The sequence below is a fragment of the Oryza sativa genome, chromosome 12 (genome assembly GCF_034140825.1).
Source record: "Oryza sativa Japonica Group chromosome 12, ASM3414082v1".
NCBI classification, from domain to species: Eukaryota; Viridiplantae; Streptophyta; class Magnoliopsida; order Poales; family Poaceae; genus Oryza; species Oryza sativa.
This window is the reverse complement of record NC_089046.1, coordinates 16,506,300-16,534,240: the sequence shown is the minus strand read 5'-3', so window position 1 is coordinate 16,534,240 and position 27,941 is coordinate 16,506,300. Positions and strand designations below refer to the sequence as shown.

At 37.4% G+C, this 27,941-nt stretch overlaps 1 protein-coding gene and 1 long non-coding RNA gene across 2 annotated transcripts; one reads left to right on the top strand and one right to left on the bottom strand.

The window, feature by feature from the left end:
- The first annotated feature begins 6,230 nt into the window (after window positions 1-6,230).
- LOC107276754 (spermidine hydroxycinnamoyltransferase 2-like) lies at window positions 6,231-8,754 on the top strand. Its single transcript, XM_015763581.3, has 2 exons — window positions 6,231-6,780; window positions 7,721-8,754. The coding sequence occupies exons 1-2, from the start codon at window positions 6,235-6,237 to the stop codon at window positions 8,639-8,641; spliced, it is 1,467 nt and encodes a 488-aa protein (XP_015619067.2). The 5' UTR covers window positions 6,231-6,234; the 3' UTR covers window positions 8,642-8,754.
- Window positions 8,755-19,355: 10,601 nt separating this feature from the next.
- Window positions 19,356-27,005, bottom strand: LOC4352178 (uncharacterized). Its single transcript, XR_003240148.2, has 2 exons — window positions 26,616-27,005; window positions 19,356-19,795 (listed from the first exon to the last, which is right to left on the bottom strand). It is a non-coding gene; the product is annotated as an uncharacterized lncRNA (long non-coding RNA).
- Between the last annotated feature and the right edge of the window lie 936 nt (window positions 27,006-27,941).

The following is a 27,941-nucleotide window of genomic DNA, read 5'->3' as shown; positions in this document are numbered from 1 at the left end:
TGATGTGGTATCTTTGCATGCTAAGGTTAAGTAGTTAGTAGAGGATAACTTTATAGTAAGATAGGATTTGAAAGTTTTTCAAAAAAAAAAACTAGAATATTAGGAAAGGACCTAATATCAAATAATTAGAATGGGTGAGGCGCTTTGAACCCAGGTCGTCTAGCCCACCACCTTGTGGAGCTAACCGGAAGACCCCTGGACATTTCTCTCAAGGATTTGAAAGTTTTTCAAGCTTTTATCGAATGGTGTATAACAAGTCCCTTAATTTTTTTTTTCAAAAAGCATCCTAATGTTTTTACATTGAGATTTATTTTGACATTATGTTGATGATGCTCTCAGCACCCTATCTGCTTATGCCGACGAATTCGTGTTATGTCATCGATAAGCGCCAGTCGGTTCCGCACTGCCGCGCGCGGTCGATCCACCGCGCGCACCCCATGCCCAAATCATGTCGCTGTACTTCTATAGCAAGAGCATCTTTGATCGTACCAGATCACATCGCTGACTCAGCAGTTGCTATCTCCAAATAATTAATGTCTTTCTTTTTTTACAGAAAGAAAGTTTGATAGCTATTACGATTTATAATTCTATATGGTCCTCGTGATACTTGCTTTGCTACTAGTTTAATCAGACGTGTGTGTCTCACTCTCAACAAACAACAGTACGTACATGCATGTTAGATTGTTAGGGTCACTGACTCACTGTATCAAGCACAAGCAACGTTCGTTCTTCTTAATTATCAGTTATTTGGGTCCATTATTGTGTTAATCGAATTAACTTGTGCTTACAATAATACAATTACTATGCAGTAGTTGACATATCATTTTCTACATATAGTATCTATGTTTCTCTTTCAAGTGTGGATTCATATATATCCAGGGCCGGTCCTGACGTTTTTGGTGGCCCAGTGCAGAACAAAAAATGAAGGCCCCTATTCACCATAAAAATACAAGATAATATTTAAAAACTCATTGTCATTAACGAATTTCACACTAATAAGTTTAAAATACTAAAAGAAATATCTCTAAATCATTTAAAACAATTTTTCTAACAGTTCTAGATGCAAAATCAGTGATGATAGTGTCAATAACAATCTCATCTAGCAGCATCTTCTCAATGCACAAAGTAGCCTATCAGATTTGGTACCATAGTATACATATTTTGGAGGCCCCTAATTTTTGGACGTCACATCGAATAATCCATCAGTAAATCGTGAGACGAATTTATTAAGTTTAATTAGTCCTTAAATTAGTAAATATTTACTGTAGCATCACTTTGTCAAATCATGAAGCAACTAGGCTTAAAAGATTCGTCTCACAAATTAGTCGCAATCTGTGCAATCAGTTATTTTTTAGCCTATATTTAATACTTCACGCAGATGTTCAAACGTTTGATGTGATGGGGTGCAAAATTTTAGCGTTGGATCTAAACAGGACTAAGTGTAGAAGAACCAATCGGAAAGAAGATGAAGCTACGAACTAGCCAATAGGGGTACATGCTGAACAATGTAAAATGTATGAATACTAATATGATGTTCATTGCAATCTAGCTGGAACATTGATTGATTCAATCAATCTGAAGGACGTGAGGCCATATTTTCCATTGATAAGAGAGCAGTTCCAAATGAAACAATATATGCTATCTCAATTTAAATTGATTATGTCATTGTAAACAAAATATATTAATTATTGATATAAACCCCACAAGTTAGTGACGCATCTGGGTTCGGGAGGAGGGCCAGGTCAGGAACCTATTACCCCTACATGGGAAACGGAATAGCTTATTAGCGCACGATTAATTAATCATTAGCTAAAAAGGTTAAAAATGGATTAATACATTTTTACAACAACATTCATGTATTTTTTTTAAAAAAACAAATCCACGGTTTAACTGTGGGGAAGCGAATATGTGCAAAACGTGAGAGTATGAGATGAGTTTGGAAAATGAGAAATGAGAAGATGGGGAGAGCATAGAACATCGTACTCGCTGCTAACAAGAGTTTCCACCGCATTCTACGGGTTTTCTCACTTCATTGCCAAATTAACCTAACCAAGTTTTGGCGCTTTACTAAAATTTAGCAATATAACAATCTATCAAAACTTACCTCTACTATTAAAGTTTGATAATTCTAAAATCTTTCACTCACAAAAATCTAGCAAAAGTGCCAAATTTTGATCGTCAATTTAAATTTGTAATGTCATGATAATATTTTTCAAGCATAACGTTTTCTATGGAAAATGATACAGAAGTAAGTAGCACCAAGAACATTGCTTGGAGGTTAAAATACCTAGATAAATGCAATCGAAACAAATATTTTACTACCATGATGATATCTTATATATTTCTAGAAAATTAAATAAATCGATATAAGTGTAATACACATGGGGGCTATAAATAAGTTGGCGTGCCAACTGGCACGCTCGATTTTCTAGTATATAATTATTGTTGGTAAGGATCAGTCCAAGACAATTATTGTTGCTATATAGCACTGCGTTTGTTGCATCTAGATCGTGGTCTAGACCAGCAGGGTTCAAAATTTCGAATTGCAAGTTTTGAAATTTTGGTTCTATCGGACCCTGCGATAATAAATGATTTGGGCCAAATGTTTTTTGGTTCTCTTTCAAATGTTTATGACTTTGAAAAAAAATTGTTCAAAAATTCAAAATATTTCGGACCGATAGAAATAGTGAAAACGAAAATTTAAACCCTGGCATAGACTTGTGTTGTAGTACGCATTAGCTACGACCTGCATGCAATCACTTATATCATACTGTAGAAAATAAAAGAAGAGTAAAATACACCGGTGGTATCACAACTTGCGAGGTGGGTGCAATTTAATCACTCATCTTGCAAATTGCTCAAACAAGTCACTCGTATTGCTTCGATGGTGCAAATGTTACCAAATACATTTTCACACGCAGGGGTGGATCCAACGTGGGTGCAGGGGGGACTCGAGTCCCCCCTACACCCACGAGACCCATGGATACCCTCGAAGCACCATCTTTAATTTTTTTCATCATGAATGATAAACTAAAGGTCTCTAGATGGCTTGTTTTCAAATTGGAGTCCATATTGACCTAGCATCATGCATTTTTTACCAATGTGGGCAGGATAAGCATTAAAATTACAAATTAACACTTATATTTTCATGTATATGCTACTACTCCAGCTTTCAATTAACACGACCATATTGTGTTTGGCAATCAATAACAAAATTCATCTTTAAATGGATTTTACTACCGGTAATATTGCACGTTAGATTATTTATGAATCGTGTGACCATGTTTGGAAAACAAATTAACATAGCATATAACTTCATTGCGAACACTCCATACAACACAAGTTTTATGTGATTTGCACCCCCAAAACAAGATGAATGACTTGTTTGAGCATTTTACAAGATGGGTGACTAAATTGCACCCACCTCGCAAGTTAAGGTACTAACGGTGCATTTCACTCAAAAAAATATAATATGATGACATACAATAGTGTAACCCTTGATTTTTCTCGCGCTGTTAATACCTATTTTGAATAAAAAGCCTATTTTCCAAATTTTGATTCTTCGGAGGTGCTTAAGGATCTAAGTGCCGAAATATCTCCAAAATCCTCCTTTCAGCCAAAAATCTCTAGCACAAAAATATACTATCCTGAAATTCAAATTTTGCAATTTGAAATTCCTCTATAATTCTTCCTAAAAATCCTTCTTTGTTTTGATATCTTGAAAGTCCTACAATTCATTCTCACCAAAAGTCCCCACTCCTCTCCTAGAGTTCAAATCAAAATTTAAATTCAAATCTGATTACAAAATGCTCAAATACCTCTCAAACAAATTCCTAGAAAAATAACAAGCATCACTGTTCCCATTGGGGTGTCCCCTCAAACAAATTCACTACAATGGTCACCCACATCTCAATCGGGCAGCAATCTCCATCTATGTCGGGTATGGTGCCCGTCACGACGTAAAGGTCACTGATGTGAGAAGTCATATCTATCGGGCATACGACCATCACGGATGAAGTTATCTCAATCGGGCCTCAACTAAAGCACGTCACCGATAGATTTGACCTAGACAACCAGTCAAACAAGGGCCCGTCATGGATGACCCTATCTCAATCGGGCCTCAATTATCGCCCGTCATGGATGAGCACAATCTCAAACGGGCCCAAACTAAAGCACGTCACAGATGACTCAATTCAATTGGGCTTTAACTTAAGCCCGTCACCGATGAGGTCATCCGTGACGGGCTGCAGTTAAAGCCCATCACCGATGAGTATTTCCCCCCCAAAAAAATATAAATTCTGTTTTTTGGCTAGCCTCAGTCCTTTGCTAGCCATGCCCAGTGCAAAATTACATAAACAAATATATTTCATAATATCCCAGCATCCCCATTCATATACAATTATTCACATATTTCACACATCCATTCACACACACATCCATTATTCTCATATTTCACATATCCAATGGAATACATATCCATTATTCACATAATTCACATTAACATCTTCAAGTGTTAAGCATCAAAACCTATAAAACCGAGTTGTAAATTAGAACAAATTTCTAACCGGTGAAGGAGGAGGTCGAGGCGGCGGGCGTGCTCGGGGAAGGTCGTCAGTGGCGGGCATGCTCGGGGACGGCGGCCGACACGGCGACGGGCCCAGGGCGGCGGAGGACAACGTGGAGGAGGTCGGTGGAGGACAACGACCGGCTTGGGCACAGTGTGGAGGAGATCGGTGGAGGATTGTGGTTGGCTTGGGGATGTCATGGAGGAGGTTTGTGGAGGATGGCGGGCTCGGGCACGGTGGGGAACGTTGATGCGGCGGCGGTAAGGACGGCGGGGGAGGGCGTGGAGTAGGTCGACGGCGGCCGATGCGGGCTTGGGGACGGCGCCGGGCTCAATGAACGACGACGCTGGGCTGCCAGACAGGGGCGGCGGCACGAGGGCTCGGGGAAGGTGGCCGCTGGTGGCAGCGTAGGACGTGCACTTTATATTGTGCAATAAATATCTGTAATGGCCTAATACTTATCTCAATCGGGCCCCAACATGGAGCCCATCATGGATGACATTTATCGGTGATGGGCCTAATAGTTATCTCAAACGGGCCTCAAGTTAGAGCCCATCACGGATGATGAACATCAGTGACGGGCTTCTGTTAGTGCCCGATAAAGATATCATCGGTTATCTTTGGCGAGCCTCAAGTTGGGGCCCATCACCGATAGGTGTCATCCGTGATGGGCTCGATTTTTATGCATATCTAACATGTATGTGCGAGTATATCTTTGTCGGCCTCTTTTTGGGCCCGTCTGAGATGACTTCGTTGTGACGGCCCGCAAAACCAAGGCATGTGAGGGGCCGTCACAGATGAGTTCTGTACTAGTGATTGTGAGATCTATTTTAAAGAATGAATTTTGAATTCATCAATTATTGTTGACAATTCTATTAAGAAAATACCTGTAAAAATTCGTTAGTGTGAGCAGTTCTTTAGGTAGTCAGCCTATGGAGTGTTTTTTTTCCTTAATTTAAAGAATGACAGAAATATTATTTTGACCCCAATTGAGATGAAAAAAATATTATTTTAACTCCAACAGAAAACTATGGTACGTTATTCACTAATATACTAGGTGATTCTCGTGCTTTGCTGCAGAAATTACTAAGTAACTTTTAATATATTTTTTTAATAATCGAGCTAAAAGTATAAATTATATTAGTTATTAACTACAAGTAGAAAAATAGAACTGGTTTGCCAAACTATGTCAAGAGAGAAATAAATTTAGTAAATTCAGTATGAAATTATTGATGAAATATGATATCGTGCACTTTGATTATATGGATGAATGCATCTTAAGTATTATAAAAATGATTGATATATATATGTGTTAAAAATATTATGAAAAATAATGTGAAGGAAGATGATTGGATGTTGATTTGTAAAATTCAATAAATTATAGATGATGTTGCATGTTTGCATAAGTTTTATATGTAATTATTGCTAGTGGATGATGATGTGGCATGTTGAGCTTTAAAATTAGTGGGTTATAACTTTGTAGTAAGATATGATATCATGTTAGTATATGTGTCATATGATCACATAATAATAAATATTCTATGGTCTTTCTGCATTTGTGCATTAAATATTGATTCGCCATTTTTCTGTGGTGGTACGATTTGCTTCTGCAGCTCCGACCCGTACCAATCGATCCATTCCCAAGAGTCTGTATAAATTCGACCCTTCCATGCATATTTGTTTTCAGAACTCGAGCATCATTTTGTGTTTAACTTTTGCATCATATCACCTATATATCCAAACGTACATACATAGAATAACAACCATGAAGCAGGATTCGTTCGTGGTGCGTAGGAGGAATCCGGAGCTGGTAGCACCGGCGCGAGCGACGCCGAGAGATACCAAGCCGCTGTCCGACCTAGACAACGACTGGTTTCTGCGCTACATCCAGCCATGCCTCGAGTTCTTCCGTGCGGTCGATGATGACGACGGCCACCACCATCACCGCCGCCGCCCGGCGGACGCCATCAAGGCGGCCCTCGCCGAGGCCCTCGTGTACTACTACCCGATGGCCGGACGCCTGCGAGAACTGCCCAACGGGAAGCTCTCCGTGGAGTGCACCGGCGAAGGGGTGGTGTTCGTGGAGGCGGAGGCGGACGTTCGGATCGAGGACATGGGCGAGCCGCCGATGCCGCTTTTCCGTGGATCTGATGAGTTCCTTTGCGATGTTGGAGATGCCAAAGTCATCGTTGGGAGGCCATTGTTCTTCATGCAGGTAAAAAACCCAGCATGTGTTGGATGGTCACTCCTCACAAGTCACAAAATAAACCTATCTCTGTCTCTTTGATGCATAAACCCCTCAAATCAAGGTTTCTCGCTATTTTTTTTTCCTGATATATATTAAGATTAAGGCCACACAGTTTGAGACCAAGAATTAACTACTTAATTCCAAGGGTGACATAATGTGCCAACAAAGACAAATAGATATATCAGAAAACGGAACCATATGGCCGCGCCCCCCGCCGGTATACAAAAATGGAAATGCTAGCTGTTGGATTAAATCCAGCGTTACAATCTAGACGTCATAATTTGAACGACCTGCATGTGTTTATCAGTGTGCACTTTGGCCTTAATCTAAAAATTTTTATTCACTTCATCACTTGCACCTTAATTAAAAACCTAGCTAAAAGTTACAATGTAAAAAGAACACTTTTGCACTGTAAATACACGGTACAAACAACATACACGTGTGCTGTAACTTCATTAAACGATTACCTGAATGTCAAAAAGAAAAATCGAAACGGTTACTTGCATTTATATATGGATGTTCGAGAAATGGGTCAGGTGGATTACAGAAGGTTAATAAGAGAGCCCACTGCTGCCTATTACCGGTGGCCATGTCATCTACACTAATCACTAAACACTACAGTTAATCCGTACAATAGAGATATCTTCGATTTACTGTAACTCAGATATTTTCTTATTTTTATGGCCCCACCACCTTCTCTCTTCTCTTCCTCCCTCCACATTCCTTCCTAATTAAGTTAATTCATTTTTAATATTATAATACCTATGTAGCATGAGTCGCCTTCTTAATAGTTTCTAGCACGTATTGTTGTAATAATAGAGTTATATCTAGTTTAGAATCATTTAAACTAATACAAAGTCATTATCTTCTTTCTATCTTTTTAATTAGAATTTTTTTTCTTTGCTAGATCACTCAACTCAAATGCGGTGGATTTGTCCTTGGAACCTACCATTGTCATTGCATAGCTGATGGATCCGGCATATTTCAGTTATTAAAAGCAATATTTGATATAGCACGTGGTGAGGCAAAGCCAACGGTACTGCCTGTTTGGGACAGGGAGCTCTTTGTGGCAACAAGTTTATCACCCCACATCATTGAAGAACACCAAACATTATTTGATGAACTGGAGAGCGCCACTTGTGATGACATTATGGTGACTATGCCCACCGAAAATATGGTTTCTGAATACTTCACCATCTCTGAAAAACAGATGTCGTACCTATGGCGTAATGTCCCTTTGAATCTCACAAAAACAATCACAAGTTTTGAGTTACTAACTGCAGTTTTGTGGCGGTGCCGCACCGTGGCACTAGGCTATAAGCCTTGGCAAAATGTACTCTTAAAGATAATCATAAATGCGCGGGGGAGATGGAGAAAACTTCCTTTGGGATACTATGGCAATGGGCTAATGTACCCTATAGTTGAGACAACAGTCAAAGAGTTGTGCACAAACCCACTTGAACACACAATTGAACTTGTCCGCAAGGCTAAACACAAGATAAGGACAGAAGAGAATATGCAATTGATGGTGGATGTGATGCCATTATGGTATGAGAAACCGTATATCAAAGTACAGAGAATATTTGAAACATGCGATATAAAATGGATTGGGCAGGACACTTTAGATATTGGATGTGCTAAGCGAATTGGGGGCGGTATACCAACTGTTAATCTACCAGATACGACAAGTTACCAATTCAGGTTCAAGAATGAAAAAAATGAGAAGTCAATCGTCATCTCCATGTTGTTGCCACGGCCTGCAATGGATATATTCAAAGAGGAGATGGCTGCTTGGTTAAATGAATACTCCATCCGTCCCAAAATGTAAGACGCATAAGTTTATTTGACAGCCTATAAAATTGACATCATATGAGAATACTTCCAAATACAAATATAATGATGTCATATGAATATCAATAAACATATATATTGTTTGTGTAATTATTAGTCAAAGTCTACAACTGTTGATTTATCTAAAATTGTGGGTGCCTTTTATTCTTGCACAGAGGGTCTAAAAGTATAAAGATCATCGCAAAAAAAAAAGAAAAAAACTGAAAGGATAAAGATGTATGCCTGCACCACATACAGCAAAACATATCTTTGTTATTCAACTAGCTTGCGTGCAGTCAGAAAATTATTGATTGATTAAATTCAATATGAACGTGAAAAATGCTACAATGACTTACATTGTGAAACGGAGGGAGTAGTTTGTTTTTCAGCCAATTGGTAATATTGTGTTCTATTTATTGTTACGCACATTGTTTCGCCAACAATCCATTTCTGTATCTATAGTTTGTGGCACAGTCACATGTCAGTGTATCAACGCAAAATTACTACTAAATCCAAAACACGCTATAGGAATTCCTTAACATTTTGCGCGACAACAGAGTTAGGCATGTACTAGCCTTCACCAGATACACCAGATCATGCGTTGATGCACGCCGATCATAGTGCCTGCCAACAAATGCACGCCATTCCAAGACATCCGGTTGTTGACAAAACAGAGGATAAACCTTGCAGGCGACACATTCTGTGTGAAATCATTGTCATGATTAATATTTGTGATGAACAATTGGCTATGCAAATGATTTAATCAACGAATTGGTTTGAAAGTATGTGTGGATGTTGGTGTGAGTGCGTATGACTAATGTGGGTCAGGTTGTGATATCTGTGCCCAGAAACGGTTGTTTTGTCTGATTGTGTGCAGGTGACTTGAGGTCAGCCTTAGTCAATGGTGAGGACTGGGACTATGTTCAGGGAGAAACAGAGGTCTAGTGCGGTAGGGATACCATGTGAGAAGGTGACTAGAGTCAGGATTCTTGGAGGTCAACTTCGGTCAACGGTGTGGATCGGGACTAAACTCAGGGAGGAGTTGAGGTCCAGATGGTCAAAGATACCGGGTGACGAAGTTGGATACGAGATGGCACGCGGTGGATGGACATCGTGTGGGAGAGATCTTCGCAACGGGCTTCACGAGGTATGCGTGCAAGTGCCGGTATTCGCGAAGGAGACTGGAGTGAGAAATTGAGGAAGAGTATATGGTGCTATAGTACACGTGGTACCGTAGCATGCATATGTGTGGTATTGATCAATGCATGCAAGTGTACTGTAGTGGTTGGCAGTACATGGATGCATGTATGCATATACATGTGTTTTGGCTCGGAGAGTCCAAGGCAGGAGCGGCGCCATGGCAGGAGACCGAGGCTGACCAGGACTTCGTATGAGACGGACATGTGTCCATGTCGGGTTGGCTAGGACACGGATTGGCTGTAGTCGGTTGTGAGGCTGCAGGCTTTAGGAGATTGTAATTTGGATAGAGTCCTAGTGTGACTAGGAGTTGTTCTCCTACTTTGAGTAGGAGGTTTTTTCGGTATAAATAGAGAGGGAGGGGTGGCCTCCCGGTATCGTTTTTCAGAGCGTAGAGTTGATAGTTTAGTTAGGGTTTCGAGTTTACTCGATATTTTTGTAAGGAGTGATGTTGTTGCACTTTGTAAACACAGAGAGAAGCAATAAAGTTGTCATCTATTTTGAGAGTTCTTAGATTTGTGTTTCATCAAGTTCGGCGGTCTAACCGGTGACATACCGACGGTTCAACCAGCGACAAGGCGGTGGTTAGATTGGCGGCGTGCAAACAATCCGACCGGCGGCGACAGGACTAAGTCGAGATTTCCATCGATTTGAGGGTAACTTTTATTTCCGCTAAAAGTTTTTGGGTTTTTGGTTTTCCCTACCATTCACCCCCCTCTAGTAGGCTTGGTTTCTTGTGTTCGATCCTACATTCTGGTCGGAAGGACTCGAAGAACTGTTGAGGTTGTATCTGTGTTATGAATATGGCATACCTTGTATACCCGTAGAGCTTTCATGACGGGGAATACCACATACCTACTTCTATACAAGAAGGTAATCCCAAGTATAGATAAGGAAAGAATTCTGCCCATTTTAGGAAGGACTGTAGTTCGATTCGGGCGTGGTAAGGTCTTGTCTGCCTACATCGAATTTGGGATGCCTAGTTCTATTTGGTAAAGGGTGATATTCTACATTACAACATTTCTGTCCATCCTTGTTGTGACACTTTCATCAGAAACTAGCGAAATTCCATCACAAGTCGTGTTAAGTGACAACCTTGTGTTGAAAGGGCGTCGTTGCAGAAGCTCCATCTGGGATTAACTACTCGACAAAATCCGAGCCACAGATCACAGATGTTCATGAAGAATAGGCATCGTCGTCATAGTGTTTGCGATTGTCCAAATCGTCATGAACTAGTTGATGTCATGGCACCGCATGGATAGTGTGATGACATGGTTCCTACGTGGTTGACCATTGCGATGTGACCGGTGTTGACATGGTTACTCCTTTTCGATCACGTGGAACCTACGTGGCGGAACATTGTGACATGGCCTGGATTGAATTGGAGGCCCATTTTATGGACCATTTTGAAGATTTGGGTCATCAAGAAATACTAGAGGCCCATTTTAGGTCCAACACGTATTGGGCCAAGCGCAACTCGATTTTGTTCACCAGACAATCTGTTGAATCGTTCCATTAATGAACGGAAATGTCACCAGATAAACGAGCACCAGATGTTCTTGTTTGGAATGAATATCATCGTACTATGTATGACAAAATTAAATTATATCTGTTATCACCAGATGATGCGTTGGTTGCTAAATGGACTTCACTTAAGAAAGTTGACAACTGCTCGAGGGCAGCAAAGTACTAGTATTACATGCCAAACCAAAATGTCACATGTTCCCAAAGACAGAATTGAGTCGAACTTAATAGCATTGGAAAATATATATATGAGCTAACAGGAGTTTTTGAACGTAATGAGGGAAGTAGAAGATTCATTGACCGTTTCAGTCGAAGAGCAATGAACCAAGGAGATCACGGGTTTCCTATGTCCTGTTCTACAAGTATACAATCTGAGCCACTTGTTTCCTTCGCTATTAATTGAGACTCTTCTGCCTTCAACTCCGAGGCATGCACGTTCTTATCTTGGATAGCAATGTGACCGCGAAGTTCTGCCGCTTCTTCTTTTTCCCTCGCAAGTTCAGCCTCTAGCACTTGAGCTCGAGAATAGCTTGGATTTCTTCTTCTTAGAGACTAACTTAAATCCAAGGTAACGAAAGAAAAAAAATACAAGGTAGAGCATCGCCTCCATTCTCCCACCACGGTAGCCTCGCCGGCGCACCGTACCGGCCCACCCACGGCTGTCACACCGCTTCAACCTCCGTGCTGCGCACGCCAGCTACAAGCCACGGCGCCGTGCTCCTTGCTGGCCTCCCTGCCGTCGCACACCCCACGCTTCGTGCAGCCTTCATAATTGTCCTCCTCCACCACCGGCCATGGGAGCGCTACCCCACTCCACCCCACGCCTCCAACCGGCCGCTATCACCATGAGCTCTGCCATCGTCACGAGAAGTAGCGCCGTCAAAGCCGCCCGCTTGCTGCAAGCTTCACCGTTGCCCCTTCCCAATCTGGCCGCACGAGGGCCAACTCCGCTGTGCTGACTCCGGCCTCCTCGGCACCGGCCACCAGCATGCGCGCCGCCGCTCAGCCTCCTCCACGCCCCATTGAGCCAGGGGGTGCTGGATCCGGTCACGGCACCACCGGATATGAAGCCTTGCGCTGCGCCGCCGTCACCCCTCCGAGAGAGATACACAATGAGCCGTACCCTTGTGACAAAATCTGATCTCCCATGTTCCCAATCCTTGGTACTTACTCCAATTTCCAATACACTAGATTGCATCACTGATCACTCAATAAGTATATAGCATGGTCAGGCTGCTCTCCATGCTTGCTCTGATTATTGCAGATAGTGTTCATCACAGTGAACAACATTGCATAAGCTTTCGTGCCTTGCAAACAGTAACTTCCCTGTTCCACATTATGTTTCTGTTGAAACATCGAGTGTGAAGGAATACGGAGCTATGTTGACATACTAGCAAATGCACAACCTACTCTATTGGTGATTTAGTGGCTGACATGCAGCCAAAAAATTGATCTTTCTTGGAAGATTACGTGTCCATCATATTTTTTATATAATAGAAAAGATTTACATATTTGTCTTCTGTCCTAAGAGACACAACATCGTTCGTTCCCTGTTCAGGGGAGATAGGGGAGATTGAGTCTCGTGTTCCGCGCGCACGTTTTTCAAACTACTAAACGGTACGTTTTTGTAAAAAACTTCTATATGAAGGTTGCTTTAAAAATCAGATTAATCTATTTTTGAAATTTAAAATAATTAATACTTAATTAATATCTTCTAATTCTTCTCTTTTCCTCTCCTCTCAAACAGTCCAAGTAGTTTATACGACAAATAAAGAAAATGAAAAATGATGGGACAAACAGTTCCCAGAGATTGGCATTATACTTTATGTCCTTGTCTTGGTTGGGTTTGAGTTGTGGGAAGAGAATGATATGCATCAATGTCTTAGGTTTTTATTTTTCTTTTCTAGGCCGTGTGCATCCCACCGGTAGAAGTAGAGGTTGGGTGTAACTTCATTTCTAGTGAAACTCTTCCCATTATGTAATTGCTAGTAAAGGAGAAGAATTACAACTAGAAAAGAAGAATGCATACAAAAGCGAGTGTATAAAACTAACAATTTGAGCAAGAATTGCTTATATACCAACCATGGGCCGCCGGCGCCAAATTCTAGCCCAACCTGATATGCTGGTAACTTCTTGCCAGCACGATTTCCTTGATTTTGGCCTCTTCCAGCAGATGCACGTACTCCCTCCGTCCCATAAAAATTGTATTTCTAGCTCCAAGGCTTTGTCCCACAAAAATTGTATTTCTAGCCATGTGGGGCCCAACCAATTGATTCATCTATATAAGTTTCCTTCCATCTCACATAATTTAGGCTGCTAATGCTTGTAATTTTATTAAGTATGCTAATTATATAGGTTAATTCTCTCAAACTTCCTTTTAATTATTTGTATATATGGAGTGTGTGCATGTAGTGGGTTCATTAAATAAGGTTATTGTGGTCATTTCTAATTCTATTATTTTGTCCTAAATTAGCAAGAAATGTAATTTTTATGGGACGGGGGTAGTAAGTAATAAAGATTGAAATCTTCAATTCGTTCCACGATTCCCGACAGTGAGTATACCGAGTTTCCCAAAGCCTTCCATCACTACCACACTTGATAGTTACCTTGCAGGTCTAAAACCGTCAGAAATTATTTCCTTGTGGGTGGATCAACAGGGTTTGCCGACAAAAATAAAATTACCATGGAAAATTCCATTTTCCATTAGGTCCTGATGTTAAATTGTTAATATAGTCAACCCCAGCAAAATCACCAAAAATTATGTTGGCAATTTGTTTGGCAAGAAGATAATCACGATCGGGACACCTAAAGCTTTGCGGTGATATGGAGTCACCAGCCACCCTGATCTAGTAAAAGCTAAATCAAGATGAGTTTTGTAAGACTAAACTAGCTAGCGGAGCCGATTTAGAGATCAAATCAGCCTCAAAGCCGAGTTAAATCGATTTGAAGATAACTACCCGTCTCGTGGGCGAATGTAAAGTTTACGGGACAAAACTACAAATGGATAATCGCACACTCGTGGCGAAGGCAGACAATTTACGGCAAATCGACAAAGATGAACAAAACTAGGCTAAATGAAGCGAAAAAGTAATTGCTTATTGAAAAAGCGATTCCATTGGCTAATTTTGTTGAAAGTAGATTGTCTCCATTTAACCGGCCTAGGCCCTCATATAGGGATTGGCCGGTCTTGCCTACTACAGATCTTCATCCACGTCAAATTTTGGGTAGAGATCAATTAGAACTCAAAAGGTACCTTTCCATGCAAGGAAACTCGAGACCCGGCAAATTCAACCCGAATTCGGACTTTGACGATCTGACCTGCCACACACCACCGGTCAGACCGGCCCCACGCGCCTGTCATACTGGCCCATAGGCGGCGGTTAGACTAGCCGGAATTGATTGTAAACACTTCTCATCTGGGTGTTGTTTTTAAGACGAGTGTATTGTTTCTAAGTGTGTGTTTTTTTGAGTGGACAAGTGTATTGCTCCACCTCACAACATGGGCGTGATGCCACTTCCTGATGAAAACCCACACTGCCTTGATTCGTGATGTTTTGATTCTGATTTGGGAAATTTTTTAGGATTTAGTGTTTAACTGAATTAGAGTTATTCAGTTTTGGAATATTTGGAGACATTTCAATCAGGTTTATTGCGTCTTCCCAATTTTGGGAGTTTCAATCTAGTTTACCCGCCTCTTCTTAATTTGGGAATTTCGGTTTAGTTTATCCTTTTTTTAATTTCGGACAAGTTCAGTCTAGTTAATGCATAGGCTAAATCATTAAGATCTTCTACTGCTAAGTAAGGACCTAGTAAAATCAAGCTAAGACATGGAATAACAGTAGAGCTTAAATTCTAATTAATCCGGGCTAATCTATTATATACTAAACGTCCATTAAGCTTCCTACAAACGCTCTCAAGCCGCCACGTGGGACTCCTAAAAACTCATATGCTGCCACGTGGCATTTTAATATATTAGAAACATCTAGCCGTCGATTTTCACTTAAACCAGTGGGTCCATTATTTTAGACCATTGGATTAGATTAGATTAAAAAAAAGTTAGTTCCCCCTCCCATCTACCACATGTATGTACGCCTGCGGCCACATCCAGTTAGTAAGCAGGTTACGTACGTACCCATCCTTTTTTTACTTCCTATTTTTTCCTTTTATGTTTTATTTTCATCTGTAATACCCTACAATATATTTATATCACATGATCTGTTTTTTTATGCTATTGACATTTCAGCATATATTTGATCATTTATCTAAGTATAAAAATTATGTAATTATAATAGTAAACCCTACAAATTTTAAAAAAAAACATCCAACCCTCGATTTTCACTTAAATCGGTGGATTATTTTGTATCATTAGATCATATCTATTAGAAAATAATGCCCCCAAATAAAAAAAATCATGTGTACATATAAATACAATAGTAGTACTATTCATCAGGGAAATAGCTAAAATAAATCCTGTCTACATAAGTACTCCTACTATTCACCTAACTAAAACATTTCTCTAATGTGAGATGTGCTGTGATACCCTCGTAAGAAAAAAACCGCATGGATTTTAAAGAAGATGAATGGCCTAACATCATAAACGTTATTTAAAAATGGTAATTTCGTACTTAGTGAGTCAATCACGTTTAATCCTATTAGTTCAAACCGCCACGTGGTACACCAACAAACGCTCCTAAGCTATCATGTGACGCTCTAATAAATAAGAGAAAAACTTACAAATTTTGAGAAAATAGAAAAACATCCAACCTTGATTTTCATTTAATTCGGTGGACCCACTTTTTTAAACCATTAGATTATATCTTCTATTATCTATCTATTATATACTAAAAGTCCATTAAACTTCCTACAAACGCTCCTAAGCCGCCACGTGGCGCTCCTAAAAACGCTCCTAGACCGCCATATAGCATTGTTTAATCTCACCGTTGATTTTCACTTAAATTGGTGGACCCGATATTTTAGACCATTAGATTGGATGTATTATTTTCTTAAAGAAACTAATACTTTTCTCATGTTTACTGTGGGCCGGGAAACCAAACAAAAACTCCGTATACGTATCCAATCAAAAAGTATTCCGTAATTACGTACAACAGGAAAAGAAGCTGCGTAATAAAAAAAAAGTAAACATAGATACGTAGTGCATTAAAAAAACGATGGTAGATAAATTAGGATTTTCTACAATTTAAAAATAAAATATACTACTCTATAAATTTACGAAAATTAATATAAAAATAAAGTATCCAATCAATACTCTTTAAACGTTCTATCTTTAAACGCTCTTAGTCCACCACGTGGCACAGTCTATTCTCACCGTCGATTTTCATTTAAATTAGTAGACCCGTTATTTCATACTGTTAGATTAGATCTATACTTGCCGTTGATTTTCATTTAAATTGGTGGACCTGATATTTTATACCAATTTTAATTAGATCTATATACATTGACATCTACTAAAAAATACACGTAAGTATTCCGGAAAATATCTATCAGAAACTACCAATTAAGTATGTGCATAGTATTCCTGCCAAAAAAGAAAAACAAACGTATGTACGTACTTATGTACTCCCGTTTGCACATCTTTTTTTTTTCCTATTTAGATTAGTTCAAAAGCATACTAATCCCTCCGAACACCCCGTGCACGCACATGAGCACGCACACTTCCTCCATCGTCCAATAATCCTCTCTCTCACCTTCCTATATTCTATCTAATATTTTAATTTTTTAAAAAAATATTATAAAGAAAACAATTACCTATTAATTTGCATTTAAATCTGTAGATCCATAACATTTAACCGGTGAAACCATTAAATCCACATATAAGAAAATACTCTTCTAACTTTAAAGATATACATACTTTTGACATTTGCGTGACAACCAAATAACAACAAAACAATAAAAATATAGTAAAACCATAATGAATAATAATACACATGTACTATGCTATTTCATGTACTACATTCTAACTTTTAACTATAATTCTGAACAAGTATTAGTCCCGATTCATAGTGAAATTATTATATTTTTGGATAGAGGGAATATGTTATTTCGAGTTGTATTCTAATTAGACACATGTCATCGAAAAATCCATGAAAAACATAAATGAATTGAAAAATGTAGATTATATAATAGTTAAATTAGATACGACTTATATTTTCGAAAAAAATAACTCCAACAATAAAAAATACACATATATCAAAATGACACTTCTAAATTTATCATAAATGTACTTTTCATGTATTTTGTGTTTTCTCTATTCATATATTATTAGAAAATTAAAGAACAAATATATTCTTTTGACACCATATTGATGTTCTTTATCTCCTACTTAGCCTTCGTTCCATCTAGCTCATTGGTTGAGCATGTCCAGGGCACACGAATCGATGTAGGTTATTAGCGCAATATTAATTAAGTATTAAATATTATAAACTCAAAAGTGAATTTATTTGATTTTGAAAAAAATTGTATAGAAAATATTTTTCAAATACACACCATTTAGCAATTCGGTAGTGTTTTAGAACTTAACTATAAATATATTACGTATGTACTAAAACTAATATGTAGCATACAATATATAATTTTTCAATAATGTCCCCACTAATTTATCCCTAAGTTCTATATACAAACCACTATCCACCAATTGCCAAGTCATATTGCTTACATGGTATCCATGCACATTGCGTCTAATAATTAGCTGACATCCAATGAACACGTTTGTCATGAAGCACAGAGGATAAAGGACAATACTAATGCTGCTTTTCATTCGTTAGAGTTGGGAATGTTTCCCGCTGGCACGGAAAATGGAGCAGTTTATTAGCGCATGATTAATTAAGTATTATCCTAAAAAAACTTGAAAAATATATCAATATGATTTTTTAAAGCAACTTTCCAATAGAATTTTTTTTTGCAAAAATCACACTATTTAGCCATTTGAGAAACGTGTGTGCGGAAAATGAGTGAGGAGAGCTGGGAACTCTCAGTTCCAAACTCAGGCTAAGGGCATGTATGAACAAATGATAGATAAATAGAGAGTGCCACCAAGCCACATCAAATAATAGTTGACTACAATAGATTGTGAGTATGAGTAATAGCATTCCTACACTCCTACAAATACTCCTAAGGCTGCGTTCGGGAGTGAGGGTTCCCAACCCTCACTACCTGGCACGCAAAACGGAGCAGTATTTAGTGCATGATTAATTAAGTATTAGCTATTTTTTTCTAAAAATAGATTAATATGATTTTTAAGCGACTTTCGTATATAAACTTTTTGCAAAAAAACGCACCGTTTAGTAGTTTGAAAAGCGTACGCGTGGAAAACGAGGAGGAGAGGATGGGAACAGTCACTGCCGAACACAGCCTAAGATGCTATGTGACGCTAAATATAAGAAAAAAAGGCAAAACATCTGGTCATCAATTTACACTTAAACCGATGAATCCATTTTCAACCATTAGATTAGATATATTCTAATCCCTTGCTTCTAAAAATCAGCTAATCTATCCCTATGTACGTATGCACACAAGAGATATCGAAAAGAAGAAAAAGAGAAGAGTGCATACGATCTGTCCCATCTTGGTAGTTTTCTGTTTCTCTCTTTATAGCCCTAAGGTTTTCTTCAAATTATACATGTATATAGCAACCACTCCTGGCGATGTTATCAAAGAATCAACGCCGCTATGGCGCCACTTCACGCCATCCCACCAATTTTTTTGAAAGATTTTTTAAAATATTGTAAAGGTAATCATAGGCGCTCATATAAACGTGTACATACTCACTCCATGAATACATATACGCATACCCTACCCCATATGAGAGAAAAATATTTGTTCAAAAAAGGAAAAAAGTAAGTGCGTACGACATATTACTATTCACTAGAAAAAATATATATACATACGTACAATCGAAAATGTCATATGGAACCATATAATATCATTTTTAATTATGTCGTTCTCATGTAAATAGCATTAACAATTAGCACAAATAATTTCAACAATATAAATTATTCCTTCGTATATTATCCATAAACATACATAGGTGAATTAGATGTATAATAAAAGAAAAAAAAATCTTGCGGAGGATGGTGATAGGCGAGTTTACATAAAATTGAGACAAAGTGATTTCTGTTTGAATATGACAGTCATTTTTATTTAGTATATAAATTCTATGGTCTATTTAACACTACAAACGCTCATAAGCCGCCACGTGGTGTACTACAAATGCTCCTAGACCGCCACATGGCATTATCAAATCCCACCATCGATTTTCACTTAAATTGGTGGATCCGCCATTTTACACCATTGGATTAGATCTATTATTAAAAAATAATAACTTTCTCTTTGTATGATTTAAGCACTACTATTGTTGCCATGTACGTACAAGTTGATACGATGCAAACCACGTCCTTCTCCCGTGCGTACTTACCTACACAAAAACAAAACAAATAGTTTACGTACTGTTCACTGGAAAGAAAAGAAAAAAACAGTACGCACGTACATAGAAAAGATAATAAAATAATACATCATAAAAATCGATGATCTGTTTTCTAAAAAAACTACAACACAAATATAAATATATATAGTTAAACTAAGATCTATAATAATAATATAAAATATCCAATCAATGTTCCTCGAACTATCTTCTAAATTATTTTTAAATTATATATCCAATTTGTGATTCCGTTGTACTTTAATTAAATTATAAAAGTTATATTGTGGTCCTAAATACATCACGACGTATGGGGCTGATATATAATAGTTAGTTGTTTGATAATCTATAATATACTAAAAGTCTATTAAACATCCTAGAAACACTCTTAAACCGTTAAAAATATGGCATTCTACAAACACTCTTAAACCGTTAAAAATATGGCATTCTACAAATGCTCTCATCTCACCATGTCTCACTCTAGCAAATTATAGAAAAAACAAAACATCTAGCCATCGACTTTCACTAATATACAGTGGACCCATATTTTCTACCATCGGACTTACTTAAAAAAAAAGAAAAAGAAAGGCCCACACCCCACCGCTGCCATCCATTACATTACGTTAGGTATATGTACGTAGTTATGTATCATATATCCTTGCCCTCACCCTAATACATGAGGGCGACATGCCCTCCTATTTTCAAGCATTTTCTTAATTAATATTGAAAAACATATTTTGTAATAAATTATTTTCAACAACTATACCATCTAAATAGCAATTTTTTTTATCTATGCACAGCATGAGATTATTTACAATAAAATTTAGAATTCAATACCTACATTAACTACATTTAAAATAAATGTATTTCTTTGGGTCATATGCTGCTAGCAACTACCTATTGGTCACACGATACAATTAGATTTTTAAACCATATGATTGGCAACATTTAGCTTATATTAGTAAATACAACACCCAACACATTTTCTAATAGATCTAAAATTATATCTATATTTTAAAAATAGATAACTAAAGACTAGGATCCGTTGGAATATGTCTCAGAAAAAAAATCTCTATCTCTCGTCCTGCTATACATATACTTCCTCTAATCTCTCGCCTTATATTTTTTATCTAACAACCTAATATTAAAAAAAAAGCTAAATGGCTTATAATTTCTAAAATTATATTTTATTTTTTTTCATTTATTTTAACTATTGTTTTATTTAAAATTAATTGAATAATTCAATATCCATTATAGTTGTATTTTACTATATAAAAATTAAAATACTCCTTTGCATGGAAACTGAATGAAAATGAAAAATTATAATAGAATGAAAACATGTATTATTCATATTAAATCAGTCTACGTAATAAAAACCAATTAAACACCTTTAGAGCACACTTAAGTCACCATATGTCACATTTTAAAATTATAAAATATTTCAATTAAATTCATGGACCATTATTTTCAACCATTAAATTTAATTTACGAAAAATCTTACGCCGCCACATGTCTTGTCCTGAAAATCATAAATAATCTTAGAAATTTTGAGAAAAAATTAAACCTGTTATCATTGGTTTTAAGTTACATTATTTGGAGAAGTTATAAAAACAAATCGCATCTACCTCCTCGCCCCCTTCACATGCGTGAAGACCACTGCTAATCCCATCCCTATTTTTGGGTATGAGTAAGCTAAAAGAGAAATAATTAATATATTAAAACAACCATAATTTTTAATCTACGCCTGATTTCTAATATAATTGTTGCTCTGTTTATAATTAAACTAAGAATTTAAGATCCGTATCCTTATATTTTCCTATGTACAAAATATGACATTCAGCCACATTCATCCCGCGCGCTTTGCATACCATCCAAATATGATTGAATTACCTTAAACAAATTTGCTGCACATATTACATCACTATACATCATTCTGCAAACATGTATAGCTAAATTAAATCAATAGTTATCCAAACAAAATTTTCAAAGTGAACTATGAAACATTTTTTATTAAGGAAGAACATCCCTGCCCTTTTACATGTCATTTGAATTGCTGTAAAAGAATTACGAAATAATCCAATACAGGTTGCATCATCATATGTTGTTTGTCAAACATGCATAGCTAAATTAGATATACACTATCTAAGCAAATAGGACTAACTAAAATATGAAGTCCAAAGCACCAATGCATCGAAAATCCAATGGCTTTAGTTAGAGAATATCTGATTACTTCATGATTTTTTTTAAAAATGTGCTAAAATAATCCAAGCAAGCTAAATGATCTTTCGTGTATCTGCTCTAAACTATGTTACCATCTAATTGACTTTAGATGGTGCTTAATGCACTTTTAATTAGTATATCATTGTTATATGTTCAAGTGTGTTGTTCTGGCCTTCTAAGCATTTCGGGTAATTCCGTTTATTTTCTTTGTGCATAGATCATTCAAAAGGTGAATCATCCCTATATATGAACATTAATTGTCTGCAAATATATTTTTGTTGTACATATATACTTTAATGATTAACTTTGGAGTCCATTTAGATTTTACGATATAACAAGAAATGAAAATAGGAGTAACTAAGCTTGACAAAAAAAGTGATCACAAGTACGATGAATCACAAGACAACCTCCATAGGTGCAATGACCACATCTCAACACGGTGACTAGGAGCTGCATGAAAATCATATGGTAGGGGAAAAGGAACAATGAATTTAGCTGTCTTATGTTTTCACCATCAGGGCCCAAAGCATTCAACAAAAAAAAAAGAAAAAAACACCTTGCTTTTAATTTAATAAACATGTTTTCTAAACAAACTAGGTCTAACTCCTTTTTAGATGATGATGAAGATTATAGATAATTGCTTATACAGATTAATTAAATACTATATAGTATATAGCATAGAGAAATTATCAACGTGATGTCAACGAAAAATATTTGCTGAGGAAATGTACTTCCAAAACATGGCAGAGGCTATCTGATAAATATAATCCGTTTTCAAATGCAGCACACGATACATGCCTGCGCGAATGCGCGGGCTACCTTCCTAGTTTATTTAAAAGGCATTCCACACACACATATATATATATATATATATACACACACACGTACGTATACGTACTTCCGTACTTCGCTACTCACGAAAAGAATGGAACAAAATACGTAACATTGATATACGCATTTGATTTGTACATATTTTTTTTAAGTACATAAGTAACAATTTTAAGGTTGAGCTGTAAAGTGCTTATCAAATTGGCTCCCTCATTTATCTTGAGCATGTTCTCCAAACTACTAAACTATGCGTGTTGTGCAAATACATTCAATACATTTTTTTTAAAAAAATTATTTTCATGTTTGTAATATTTAATACTTGATTAATCATGCGCTAATGGCCTATGTCGTTTTGTGTGCCCTACATAAGCTCAACCGATGAGATCAAATGTAGCAGAGATCGAATGTAGCCTAAGTAGGAGATAAATTAGATTATTTACTATAAAATTTAAAATTAAAGAACCAAGTTAACTATATTATTAAAAAAAAATCATTACTTTGGATCATACATATTCTACGTACTAGCTATTATTCAAAAATCCATACATTTTTAAGAAAAAATCAAATAGATTTTAGCGTCCCTTCCCTCTCTCTTAGCTATAAAACTAAAACAGAAAGAATATAAAAGACTACCATGACGCCTCGCTGTCGATGGGTACGTCACCGACCACTGAGCCGGTACATTTTGAGATTGAAGAAGTTACCACGGCGTCTCGCTATCGATGGTATGTCACCTACCACTGAAAGAATAATTAGTCATAAATACGAACACCCATGTCAAATCTAGGACTTGAACTTGGGTGGGCAAGTTCCACCATAAGAAACCTAACCAGTTGAGGTGCGCTCACTTCGCAATAAAGTTGGATATTAAAACAACCATAATTTTTAAGCTACATTTCTGCAATACTCCTATGCCTTTTAAACTGGTAAATTATTAGTTATAATGGTTAGATCTATCTTACATAAAAAAATAAGAATGCATTCGTGGTACATGGTATTTTCAAAATATTATTGCGCAATTATATTTCGTCGTTATCGTATTCATATTAGGCTGCATGGAGCCTCTCACCCACCCTATAAGAAATGTTCATATATGATCGTCTCTTAAACTACATCAATCATATTAGACTATATAAACCCAAACATTTAGTGGAGCTTCATGTTCCATCTAATTAATCCTTTAATGAACTATGATAATAGATATGCAATTTCAAAAACACCTTATTTTTACTTTCGTTGACATGTTTTTTTAAAAAATAAGTCTACCTTAATTTCAAATGATAAAGAAGATTACAAATAATTGCTTATAGATATTATTTAAATATTATACAGTATAAAACTAATAGGTTAGAAAATTATAAAAGCAATTAATACAGATCAAAACAATTTATGGAGAAATCATGGTAGATATTCTCTGTTTAATATTTCGCTCTTATAAATATCTCAAACTTAGCGTACGACACATGCCCGCGTGAATGCGCGGGCTATCTTCCTTGTTAACTTAAAATTCTTCAAGCCGAATAAATTTTGGAGGTTTCAAAGGGGCACATATGGCTTAAACAGGGACGATGAGAGATTAAGTAGGCTAAACTTAGGCTCTGAAACTACAATGATGGAGTTTAAATTTATAAGATCTTAATGATTTGGCCGATCCATAATCACCTCCGCTTAATGCATAATTTTTAATATACCGACCTGCTTGAGAAGCTATCGGTATTTATTTTCACCATTTGTTTCTTCTTTTTCTTCATTCCTTCTTAATTTGGTTTCTCTTCTCTTCTCTTACTTTCACCAACGAGGGTTTCCCGACATCGTCTCACGAACCCCTTCTAGTGCTAAGTTGAATGGGTGATTTAGGCTGAGTTCTTTCCCCAGCTCACCTCCTTCGTTTTCCGCATGTATGCTTTTCAAACCGCTAAATGGTGCGTTTTTTATAAAAAAAATTTTAGCGAAAGTTTCTTTAAAATATCATATTGATCCATTTTTCAAAACATAATAATAAATACTTAATTAATCACGTGCTAATTGACCAATCCGTTTTCCATGCACAGGAGATTTGTTCCTAACACACCCAAATGAACACAGCCTTATGGTTTTATGGTAATGTCAGAGAGTATGTCGTCCCTTCTCACGTGCACTTAATCTCTTTATATTAGGTACTGAGAGGGATTGGATTATATGTCCAACTCGGTTAGGAGATTGATTTAACCGATCATAGTACTTCTATCTCTTAATTTTTGTTAGGAAACGGATAAGTGGAATTTATCCCTTCCCAACTAACTGATCGGCACTTAGCCGATAAATCTACCAACATCTTTACTTTTCTCCTTTCGTGTGCATCAGTGTTTTCCTTTCATAAATGTTAAGTGTACATATTAAGTAGTTGGCATACATAAGAATCATCTTTGTCTGTCTATTCTTTTATCTTTCTCATATCAGGCCTGGTTTAGTTTCTGATTTTTGTTAGCAAAAACGTCACATTGAATTTTTAACAGATGCATAGAGCATTAAATATAGATTAAAAAACTAATTACACAGTTTAAATGAAAATCGCGAGACGAATCTTTTGAGCCTAACTAGTTCATGATTAGCTATAAGTGTTACTGTAACTCAAATGTGCTAATGATTGATTAATTAGGCTTAATAAATTCATCTTGCGATTTTTAGGTGAGTTATGAAATTAGTTTTTTTTTTCCAAAAACACCTTTCGACATCGGTCAAACGTTCAATGTAATACCAAAAATTTTCTTTTCGCGAACTAAACAAGGCGAGGAGGAGAGATTAGAACTCCTGGATTGAAAAACTTTTTCTTCTCCTTGCTAATTGCCTATTCAACACCTGTGCGAGAAGCTGTCATTTCGAATCTATATCGCCTAAAATCAAGTTCCTTTGCCAGTTTTCATATCCATTAAGTGAACTGGCCTTCTGGTGTACTCCCTCCGTCCCAAAAAAAGGCAAACACTGGTTTCCGTGTCCAACGTTTGACCGTTCGTCTTATTTAAAAAAATTATGAAAAAATTTAAAAAGATAAGTCACGTATAAAGTATTAATCATGTTTTATCATCTAACAACAATAAAAATACTAATTATAAAAGAAATTCATATAAGACGGACAGTCAAACATTGGCACAGGAATTCACGGTTTGCCTTTTTTTTTGGACGGAGGGAGTATTTGTCTGGAGAGAACTACCCTTCATCAATCTTGTCATGTGAAGTTAACAATTCTGAGAAGACTGTTATTAATTGTCATGCCCTATTACCGAATTACGCTGCCGCGCACGCGTGGTCCGTCCAGCCATCAATCCATTTCACCAGCATAAACTGGAGGCTGCTACAAATCGGACGTCCGATATTATGGAAATCATCGGACGGTGTTGCACTGTGTTGTTCAGAAATGTTTCACATGTTTCATCTTTTGATAAAAATTGTTTCAGTAATTAAAATGTTTTAAATGTTTCACTAGCAGAGAAAAATGTTTCAGTGTTTCAGAAAAATTATTTCAACTAAATCAATAGTCAAACATACCGATTGCAACACCAAAAATCTATATATGCAACAATGAGTGAAAGTTTCACTAGCAGAGAAAAAATGTTTCAATGCTTGATCAAAATTGTTTCAACCAAATCAATAGTCGAACATACGGATTGCAACACCAAAAATCGATGTATGCAACAAAGAATCAAAACAGAACGAAACAACTTAATAGAACAAAGTGCAACAAAGATACAAATAATATGCAACTTCACTAAAATTCCCAAAACAAACACACCTCTGCCTTCTTCTATTCTGAGATCCCATCACCGCTGGTGCCCATGCCAGTGTTCCTGCGGCGGTGCTGCCTGCCTGCCTTGCCGGCAAGGGGAAAGGGAACCTCCAGCTACTGGTGCTACTGCCTTCGGGTGAGTTGGGCGCCTCGTCCAGCGGCGGCTGCGGCGACTCCACCGCGCTATTGGCATCCGGCCGCCGCTTGTGTTGGACTATCGAGGAGAGCTGGGAGGTGGACCGCCGGGGAGGATCCTTCGCGCTCACATCGTCGTTGCCGCCGCCGACATCGTTGTTGTGGGCGTGTCGCCCGCCATCGCCGAGGATCGCGGCAAGGAAGTTGCGGCGGCGCACAACCTTCTCGCCGCCTCGCTCGTAAAATGGGAAATTTTTTTGTGAAGCAGAAGAGCGAGCAGCAAAAGAGGATAAGGTTGAGAGGAGGTTGCGGGAAGGATGGGTGGTGGGCCCCACCGTAACGCTTTCGTCCGATATTTTTTTCTCCGTTCGGACGTACGATACATAGCGTTTTCGGCATAAACTAACTTCACGGCGCCGACGTTACGTCGACCCCCAGCAGCCAGGCCACGTCTCGCACCTCTTCTGTGGAGCCCATCTGACCTGTAGTGTCATGTCATGCTCTGTTGTTGCATCCACCTGACAACACGTACCATCTAGTATACTCTCTCTGTCAAAAAAAACAAACCCTAAGTTTTCGTGTTAACGTTTGACCGTCCGTCTTATTTGAAAAAAATATAAAAAAAATTAAAAAGACAAGTCACACATAAAGTATTAATCATGTTTTATCATCTAACAATAATAAAAATACTAATTATAAAAAAATTTTATATAAGACGGACATTTAAACGTTAGACACGAAAACTTAAGGTTTATTTATTTTTTTTTAAAGACGGAGAGAGTACGAACTTCCGAGGACTGGACTAGACACTATGGTCTTTTCTTTTTTAAGGCGTTCGTTTTATTTAAAGGCAAGAGGCCCGAGATCGGCCGTAGAGGCGTCTTGATTCATCAGCATTAATAATTAGGCTTCCAGCATGCAGCTTGCACAAAGGGCCGCAAATTAATGAAAAAAAAAAGACAATCCTAAACCAGTCTGTAAGAGACTATAATAGGGGAAAAAAATGCCACGTAGAGTACAGCTACTCTAAAGGCAAGAAACAAGTTTAGTCAGCAATCATTTGTGATTGAAAGAGACATTTTTAAAATTTCTTTCAAAAATCATATTAATATATTTTTTAAGTTTAAAATAATTAATACTACTATCAATCACACACTAATGATTCACAGCTCGTTTTGCGTATCTTCTCAATTTTCG

What these genes read in the sequence shown, in the direction of transcription:
- LOC107276754 (XM_015763581.3), top strand. Translation starts at nt 6,235, where the DNA reads ATGCATATTTGTTTTCAGAACTCGAGCATCATTTTGTGTTTAACTTTT. An exon ending in GGCCATTGTTCTTCATGCAG is followed by an intron (nt 6,781 to 7,720) that starts GTAAAAAACCCA and finishes TTTCTTTGCTAG; the next exon opens with ATCACTCAACTCAAATGCGG.